Raw genomic sequence first — 9,865 nt, 5'->3', positions numbered from 1 at the left:
ACACTTCTATCCTAGGTTTTATTGCTTTTATGTTATTGTTGTTCATCTTATCATCGAGCATACCTCCGGTTCAAAACGTTGTAGCGCCTTAAGTTTAAATTAATGAAATTTGTGACAAAAAAAAATGACCAAAACTCATTCACTTTCTTTCTAACTCATCGCAGGGAAAAAGGTTTTGTTTTTGAAGTGAGTGTGGGTGGAGAAAATGTAAACACGACTTGTTTTTTGTTCTTGTTTTCTGGATAAAGTTTAAGTAATATTGTTATAGTTGATAAAGTTACTAATATCATGTGATACTAATGCTTCTATATAGGTGTTTGTATTAGAATCAGTCTATACATGAAGATTAAGTAGACAATTGATTAAACAATATGTTTCCTTAAACGTTGGACGTTTAGTACGTTGACCATTGGCTTTCTGATTTCTCGAGACTATTGAACACTTACAGGGTGCTTACCTTGGAAGATGCTTACTATGACGGGCAGAAACTCACCGGAAGTTCAGGGTTGCAGCGTTATACCAAAGGACATGCATGGAGCACATGACTCCATGGGTTTAGCTGTGGCAAAGATGGCTTATCATGTCAATTCTCTAGGGAGGGTAAGTATAAATTGCTTGCTGATTCACTTCACTGACTTCATCTTTTTCAACCAGGCTTTCATGGTTATCTCGGAAAATTTTAAATGATGTGCGTCTTTTACAGAATGAATGAGTCTGGCATTAGGCAGTTATAGCTTGCTCTGAGGGTTTTTCTTCTTCTTTTTTTGACATTAGCCACATGATTTAAAGCTTTTGTCTTGCCTGGGAACTTGATGGTAGCAGGAGCTTTTACTATTACAAAATCTTGCGGTTCTTGTTGTTACCTACACACTGAATCGTATTGTTATAACTTAATATGGCTTTTTTATTTGATGTAATTTAGTTATCTTGTTCTGTTTCTCATCTTTAAAACACTGAAGTTACTCATGTTATATACTCTTGCTGTTTCTTGAAAACAAAGCTACAACGGTTTTGATCAGTTTTTGTTTTAACTAGTGCTAAGAAGTAAGAGCGGCTGTTGTTGTTTTCTAGGCTGAGAATCATTGTGTTTAACTGATTCATAGAAAGACTTATGTTGTACTCTCCTCTATATTGGTCTCTTCTTTTTGTAGGTGCCATGGTGTTGTTGAAGATCGGAGTCCCGCGGTGCCTGTACCGCCAAGGCCTGTGCAAGTCGCGAGTCGGGATTAGTCAGCACTTCTAGGGACCGCATCTCGCGCGGGCCTGTACCGCCAAGACCCGCATCGAACTTGTACCGTGGCGGGGAAACTGGGGCGTATGGTATAATTCCTAGATTCTCCTCTCACAAAAGTACTGCGTGGAAAATTTTACAGACATAGTTCACTTTTTTTTCATTTGCTACATATAGTCCTTCTTATGTTTGGATGAGTCTATTGGCTGCTAGACTATTACTGAAATAAGGAATTCGTCAGAAAGTGCATTTTGGATTTGTCGTGGATTCCAACGATTCTTGCAAGGCCAGCTCGAGCTAGTTTTGGTTGTTCATCCAAGGATGAAGGTGAGTAATTTTATTAATGGCCTGCCTAAACCGTGGGATATGGAGATGTTGGAGAGCCTAATTGTACCGGAGGATATACCGTTTATTCGGAGTTTGGCCATTAGCCGATCTACCCAAAGTTATAAGTTTTGTTGGAGCTACATAAAGAGTGGAAAATATATTGCTTAATTAGGCTACTAGGTAGCAATGAATATTCTAAACTGTGAACATGAAAGCTACGGTAAGTGAGCCTAGAATTACAAAGGTCCAAGCCTTTTCTCAGAAGATATGTCATTTTATAAGGAAAATTGTAAGTTGTAACAAGACACTTTGCGGTAACTAGGAACCTGAAAAGTCATCCTATGTGATGTGATAATCATTTTTTTCTTTGTGGGGAACCATATTAATCTGTTAATCATGTTAATTATTTTCGAATGTCCTCCAGCTTTACAAACTTGGGCATTATCTTCTATGCCTTCCTGCTCATTGGGTTTTCCTATTTCCAGTGTTTATACCAACTTGAACTACCTAATCCGTAGGAAAAACGATATTGAAGATCTGTAGTTGAATAAAGATCCTTAACCATGGATAATCTGGTATCTCTGAAAACGTGCAATGATAAATTATTTAGGGAAATCACAAGTGATGCTCTAGAGCTAGCAAGGCATGTATATGGTGAATGACAAGCGTAGTTTGAAGCGAATGCAAAATAAATTGAGAAAAGGAAATCCAATGACATCTCAAACCTTAAGCTTGCAGGACTAATGAGACATAGGTCAGTGGGTATAGGTGGATGTGAAAAGAGTCTTCAAGACAGGAGCAACTTTTGGGATTAAGTGATGGAGGGTATGAACAAGATATCAGCTCGATCTAGGGTTTTCGATTGAAAACTCTAGAGACCTGCTTCTTGAAGAAGATGAATATAATTGAATCTCTCTCAAGGCTTCTCGAACAAGATGAATTGAATCAAATCTCTATCAAGGTATAAAGCTCAAAGCTAGTTTATTAATTATCAAAAGTGTATCTTACAAAAGCCATAAGAGAGTTCCTTATATAGAACTCCTAAACCATCATTAAAATCCTTAACCTAATAGAAAAGGCAAAACATAAACCCTAAGTAAAAAGGAAATAACGTAAAAGGAATCTTGACGTTGAAGCTACTAGGATGCTGCTGCATCATTAAGGAATCAAAGGAGGCGGCGCGTCTCATCTCCATATACGAAGCTGGAAGTGCTTACATGGTTATGAAAAGTATGTTTCAATACTCAACATGTCAACATTTTGGAACAGTCTACAAGGACCTAATCTCAATGATTCAAGACCCAACAGCATTGATATATTGTTTTTTTGACACATTGTACAAACGTTTTCTGAATTGTTTTAGAGTCTTTATGGAACCTTTCTAGTCCATTTTGAGTCAATTCAGGTCTAGAGTACGCATGGAGGGCCTTGGAGAGAAATATGAGGAAAAGAGTCAGAACTGGTGTTTTTCCACGAAGAAACCGAACGGAGCAGCCTAATAGGTGATCCTGAGAAGTAGCAGCCGCTCAACTGCTCTCGATATTTAAGGAAACCAAGATTTTATTTCGGGAATTTTCCTAGTTTCCCTATATTTTCATTCAGCCGCATGTGGCCTCCATATATATTATTTTCTTCTTTATTTTATTTTTCTACTTTAGTTTTTACGCAAGCGACAAGAGTTTTGAGATTTGTACTTGGCGATTTTCTACTTTGTAAGGGAGATGGCTCCATCTCATACCTAGAGAAGATTACCCTGAACCCTCTTTTTATTTGCTCGCATGATGTATTTCTCAGTATTGATCTCTGTCTTATCTTGTGTTATGGCTGAGTAATCGCTTGGTTAGTCTAGGGTTGTAGGGTGTTAGATCCGTGAGCTAAATATAGATAAGTATCTATCAATTTTCTTCTTTCAGAACTGTACTTATTGCTTGCATCACTTAGTGAATAAACTTATAGGTTTAATCTATTCATTAATCGTGTAATAGGTTGCTAGATATGTTATGAATGAGCATTGCATCCTAATCAGCGAGAGTAGATATTAGAGTGTTTTGTGAACCAATTGGACCCGATCTTAATGTTTACATTCGCATCTTGATCCAAGCGAGAGCTTAGGTATCAAGATCGAATCGTAAAAGGAGAAGTTTCACGAGAGTGGGCTGATCTAACTAATGAGATTCAAGTTCTAGACTTGTTCCAATTCGAACTTGAATAATTGTTTGGCTCTCAACATTTAACACCCGAAGATGTAATCCTAGGCTAACATCTTAATCATCTGAAAACCAACTGTGTTACTTGTTTTAGCTCGATATTGAACTTATAGAGATAAAGAATATCAAGCTAAAGTGCAAACTGGTCTTCTGGAATTAAATCTCAAAATACTACATTTTCATTGCTAGCTTATAATAGTAAAATACACAATTTTAGTTTATCAAGCATGACCAAGCTTTTCAACGTAATTGAAAAATTTAGCTATTAAATAATAGTTTCAAGACTTCAATATTGTCTGTCATTCATAAGCACATAATGTACTGCTGATTTATAGTTAATACTGTACATGTTTTTCATACAAATTTATTTTTTGTTGGTTATTTTATTTTGATCTGGATTTTCTCAACACCTCTTATTTAAACAATAAAATAACCTTTTATGTCAAAAAGAAAAGAAATGGTACGTGAAAACTTCAAGTTTCTAGAAGTCAATTATTTAACTAGCTATTTAGACATTCTAGAAAGATAAGAAAACGAAGACATTGCAAATTTTAGAATAATTTATTTGTTTAAAAACCAAGACTCAGTTAAATTTTGGAATAATCTGCAGCCGATAATTCGGTTCAACAAAATCAACTGACTAATCTCGTGGAGACATGCAATATATGTCCTTTTGAACTTATTTAAAAGAAAATTTCAAGGTCAAAATTTTTATAGTAATATATTTTATAATAAGAGTTTGTTTTACAAAAAAAAACTGATAATTAGATTGTATATTATTGATAGAGGGTTTCACCCCGTTCCAAACCTCCTATTAAAGATCCAGCTCGATAACAAATTCTAATGAAATTTAAAAAATTATGCTATTATTACAAATAACAAAATTTTAAATTTATTTTTATCGAAAACATTTTTGTTTTGGTTAAATAACACCACAATAATAAATAAATAAATAACACCACAATATTATCAACTCATATGTCCAACCAGCATAATTAACAGTTAAATAATTTCTGCTGCAAGAACATAATAGATGTAGACACGTTTTAAAAAGTTGATATCATTTATTTGAATTGTTTGTAATTTACGATGAAATCACCCCAGATCTATAGTTCATGATGAAAATAAATTTGAAGCAAAAAGAAAATCAGTCCGGAAAATGCTTTTCGTGGTGTGGGTCATAACGTCGACTCTTCAACGCATTTTAAACATCAAATTTTCGTTTACCTCAAAGAGCATTTAGAGATATACAATTTTATACACATTTGGATATAATTTAATAATCATACAATTTTTTTTATTTGATAATCAATCATATTTTACGGTCTCATAGAGTTCTACCGTCAATTTCAACGGTAACAAATATCAAATGTTCAGGATTTGATAATCAAACATCTTTTACGTCTGTACAATGAATGAAGACGATTTTACTAAAAATAAAAAATGAATGAAGACGATTAGGGGGAATTCTTTGTGGCCGTTGAAATTGACTTTGAAACCATGATGTAATGGGTTGAATACATTTACATCAAATTTCAAACAAATGATGTAATTAATGCATGTAAGCTCCCAAATTAATTACTTAATCCTCTCTGTGGAGAGAAAAATCTGCCCAATGTTTCTTTCTTTAAAATTCATAAAGATTCTAAACAAATTTTACCAAATATATTGCCTTAAGACAGTATATAACTGCTATCTTGAAAAACACTATATAACTAGGATAAATATACTGTCAAATACATTTTGAACACCAAATTTTAATGCTTTATGTAACTCTTTTTTTTTTAATGTAACTCATAATATTAAATCATAAAGAATGGTTACAATCCAATGATATCAAACCCTCTATATCAACCCTCTATGTAACATGTTTCGACCCATATATACACCGGAGGCGAGACACACTTCTAACCAGCACATACGGAGCCTCGTGAATGTGAAGAAGTAATGAAAGCAGTCAGGACATATGGCAAAGCATCTGGACAATGTATTAATTTCGACAAATCCTCGTTACTCTTTGGTAAAAGGATTAATGCAGTTACTAGGCAAGAGATCAAAGTTGTACTTGGAATTCATAATGATGGGGGGATGGGGAAGTACTTGGGAATTCCAGAGGATATCAGTGGATCCAAATGTAAACTTTTTGCATTTCTTAAGGATAACTTGATGCACAGAGTAAACGGGTGGACTGGTAGATGGCTCTCGAAAGGGGGGAAGGAGGTAATGATCAAGTCCTTTCTACTCGCTCTCCCGACATACGTCATGTCCACATTTTTGCTTCCATTAGAGATTTGTGAGAACCTCGCTAGTGCCATTGCACAATTTTGGTGGAGTTCGAATCCCCCAAAAAGAGGGATACACTGGGCGAAATGGGAAAAGGTTTGTTTACCAAAAGAGGAAGGAGGAATTGGGTTCAGATTGATTCACGAGTTCAACTTAGCATTACTGGCAAAATAATTATGGAGACTAATACAGTACCCTAATTCACTTGTTGCCAGAGTGTTGAAGGGTAGATATTATAGGATGACCTCGCCATTGCGAGCAGTCTCTTCTAGTAGTCCATCATATGTGTGGACAAGTATCTCCGCCTCACGGAAACTACTACTCATGGGGATCAGACAGAAGATTCATTCTGGCTATGAAGTTAGGGTGTGGGAGGATCCATGGATCCCAACAAGACCTGCTAGACCAGCTATACCTGTAGCGCCTGTGATGAACCCGAACATGAGAGTTAGTGATCTCATTAACCAGGATTCGAAGGAATGGGAAGAAGGGACGCTAGAGAACTATGTCCATCCTGGTGATATACCACTTATTCGTAGTATGGCCATAAGCTCTACTCATCGTCAAGATTCTTTCTGTTGGGAATACACGAGGAATGGTCATTACACAGTTAAGTCTGGATACTGGGTTGCTCAAAATCTGCTGAAGCCAGATGAGGAAAAGCTGATAGTGGAACCAAGTATCACTAAACTTCAAGCCTTTGCTTGGAAGTTGAAAGCGCCTAGGAAGGTATGTCATTTAATATGGCAATTGATAACGGGTCAGGTGGCAGTAACAAGAAATCTAGTGAGAAGAAATATGCGGTGTGACAACTACTGCCCGAGGTGTGGGGAGGCAGAGGAATCTGTAACTCATGCTATATTTGAATGCCCTCCTGCTCTGCAAGCATGGTCTTTATCGACGACTCCAACAAGTCCAGGCATATTTCCAGCGTCAAGTGTCTATACAAACATGGACTATCTATTCTAGAGGAAAAAGAATATCATAGCATTAGACCAAGACAGGGATCCTTATCCCTGGATAATATGGTATATATGGAAGGCTCGGAATGATAAGCTCTTCAGGGGAATAGACAGAGATCCTTTGGAGCTAGTCCGATATGCAGAAAGCGAATGCCAAGCCTGGTTTAGTGCAAACGAGTTGATACCACCGGTAGTGCAAGACAACAACAATGAGGAAAACCAAGTCTCAAGCTTGGGTAATATTTGCCTCCTGGATGGATCATGGACAGCTTCCGATAGCTTCAGTGGATGCGGATGGGCTTGGATGGATAGCGGGGAGAACATACAACTGATGGGTACACGGAACTTCACTCGATGTGAATCAGCATTGCATTCTGAGATAGAAGCACTGCGCTGGGCGATGGAGAACATGCTTCAACACTCGCCATGTCAGAGCTTTGGAACAGACTGGAAGGAACTGATTGCTATGATAAATGAACCCCAAAAATGGCCAAGATTTGCGACAGAATTGGAGAAGATAGAGACACTGCAGATTTGCTTTCCGGACTTCAAAATCATACATGTTCCACGAGTGCGCAATCAGTTTTCGGACTTTTTAGCTAAGACTGCTAGGACATTTCGGAGAGAGTTACTTTTTATTGGTTGTTCTATTCCGGTCTGGTTACCCAGACCACCTCAAGCTTGAGTAATAGAATGGCCGTTCGACGTCAAAAAAAAAAAAAAAAAACAAGCACATAGATCAAGCGAAAAAAATGGGAGAGATCAAAAGCGGCGAGAAAACGCGAGTTTTGGTGGTGGGAGCGACGGGTTACTTAGGGAAGAGAATCGTAAGGGCGTTTTTGGCTGAAGGTCACGTGACCTACATTTTGCAGCGGCCAGAGATTAGTCTCGACATCGAGAAAGTCCAACTCCTTCTCTCCTTCAAGAAACTCGGCGCTCGTCTCGTCGAAGCTTCTTTCTCCGACCACCAAAGCCTCGTATCAGCCGTGAAACTCGTAGACGTCGTTGTCTCCACCATTTCTGGGGTTCACTTCCGTAGCCATAACATCCTTGTCCAGCTCAAGCTTGTTGAAGCCATCAAAGAAGCTGGTAATGTCAAGGTATGACAGTAAAAATTAAGAATAAAGATTTACAGATTGACCAACTAGTTTCTCTACCTATTAATTTTAGTAGTTTGGATGGTTATGGATATATCTAAAATGAAAATATATAAATTAACTATTTCAGCGCTTTTTACCATCTGAATTTGGTATGGATCCATCACGCATGGGACATGCGTTACCGCCGGGAAGAGAAACGTTCGAGCAAAAAATGGAAGTTCGTCAGGCTACTGAAGCTGCCGGAATACCTTACACTTACGTTGTTGGCGCTTGCTTCGCCGCATATTTTACTGGAAACCTATCTCAGATGGAAACGTTACTCCCTCCAAAAAATGAAGTTAATATATACGGAGATGGTAATGTAAAAGGTAAAAACTTTACTCCCTCATAAAGACATCCTTACTCTTCTCATTGTGATATTTACTTGTTAGATTTTTAAGGTTAGCCCCCTCATAAGTTTTCAAACTTTAATGGTTTTATCTTCGTAGTGGTGTTTGCGGATGAAGATGATATTGCGAACTACACTTCCAAAACTCTAAACGACCCACGAACTTTGAACAAAACCGTGTATGTCAGGCCTCCGAATAACGTTCTCACGCATATTGAATTGGTTCAGATTTGGGAAAACCTAACCGGAAATGAATTGGAGAAAACCAATATTACTGCAAAAGACTTCCTTTCCAACATTGAACGTAAGTCCCCAAATGTAACATTGTATAATAATTTTCAGCTAGACATATTTAATGGTCCCAGGCTTTATGGCGATTTAATACATCAACCCCATAAATGGTATTTGATTTTCTTATATATATGTAGACATGGAGATTCCACAGCAAGCGGGGATAGGACATTTTTATCACATTTTCTATGAAGGATGTCTCACTGATCATGAAGTGGGAGAAGATGAAGAAGCATCAAGTCTCTATCCGGATGTGAAATACAAGCGCATGGATGATTACTTAAGAATGTTCCTCCGACAATATTTTGGTTATATCAGCACATCTATGATAATGTATGCATATCATAAGTTTGAAATATTTATTCACGTTCATGTTTTTTGATGTTACTCAAAATTAAAATATTCTCATTATCACAAATATATAATATTATGCTTTTTCTAACATCCTTAAAATAATAACAACATTGTCGAAAAAAACCAAGAAATCTGACCACTGATTGTACATAATTTTTTCTTTGATTGATTAATCAATTTAACATTTCATCAAAAAAGCAAACTGAACGCAAATAATGAGAATGTGAGATACATATTTTTGTCTTACAAAATTAGATAACATTAGAAAATGGAAAAATGGAAAAAACAATTCACAACTTCCAAATTTGAGCCAAAATCACCAACTCACAAAAACACAATTTCAATCTTCAACTTTTAGTTAAATACAAATAAATCTCATATTTTCGCTGACCAAACTTTTTTAGTTTTGTCAAAAATCAGCCGTTTTGTTTTGTTCGTTATACTTAATAGTTGATTTTTGATATGACTGAAATGATTTGGTCAATACAAATATAAGATTTTTTTGTTTCAGTTGAAATGTTAAACATTAAAATGGCTTACTTAAAATAGTTTAATTAAAAAAATTAGCTTTTCATCTTGATTAATATATGACTTAAGTATATATGTTTTCAATAAACTTAAAAATAATTTTTAAGGAAGCAAAAATATTAAAAAATTGTCCAACATTAAATGTAATTTGAACAAACAAATTTAAAGCAAATTCAAACATAACATGAAAATAA

At 36.2% G+C, this 9,865-nt stretch overlaps 1 protein-coding gene across 1 annotated transcript; it reads left to right on the top strand.

Moving 5' to 3' along the window:
• The first annotated feature begins 6,511 nt into the window (after window positions 1-6,511).
• LOC111203922 (pinoresinol reductase 1-like) lies at window positions 6,512-9,171 on the top strand. Its single transcript, XM_022698072.2, has 4 exons — window positions 6,512-8,110; window positions 8,238-8,478; window positions 8,599-8,802; window positions 8,927-9,171. Exons 1-4 carry the CDS (start codon window positions 7,763-7,765, stop codon window positions 9,169-9,171), a joined length of 1,038 nt encoding a protein of 345 aa, XP_022553793.1. The 5' UTR covers window positions 6,512-7,762.
• The last annotated feature ends 694 nt before the right edge of the window (window positions 9,172-9,865 follow it).

The sequence above is a fragment of the Brassica napus genome, chromosome C5, assembly GCF_020379485.1.
Source record: "Brassica napus cultivar Da-Ae chromosome C5, Da-Ae, whole genome shotgun sequence".
Taxonomy (NCBI): Eukaryota; Viridiplantae; Streptophyta; class Magnoliopsida; order Brassicales; family Brassicaceae; genus Brassica; species Brassica napus.
The sequence above is the reverse complement of the archived record's forward strand: the minus strand, read 5'-3'. Positions and strand labels throughout refer to the sequence as shown.

Excerpts from the sequence above, each read along its gene's own strand:
- LOC111203922 (XM_022698072.2), top strand. The coding sequence starts at position 7,763 with ATGGGAGAGATCAAAAGCGGCGAGAAAACGCGAGTTTTGGTGGTGGGA. Across the intron at positions 8,479-8,598 it reads CGGAGATGGTAATGTAAAAG|TGGTGTTTGCGGATGAAGAT; the intron begins GTAAAAACTTTA and ends TTATCTTCGTAG. Across the intron at positions 8,803-8,926 it reads CTTCCTTTCCAACATTGAAC|ACATGGAGATTCCACAGCAA; the intron begins GTAAGTCCCCAA and ends ATATATATGTAG.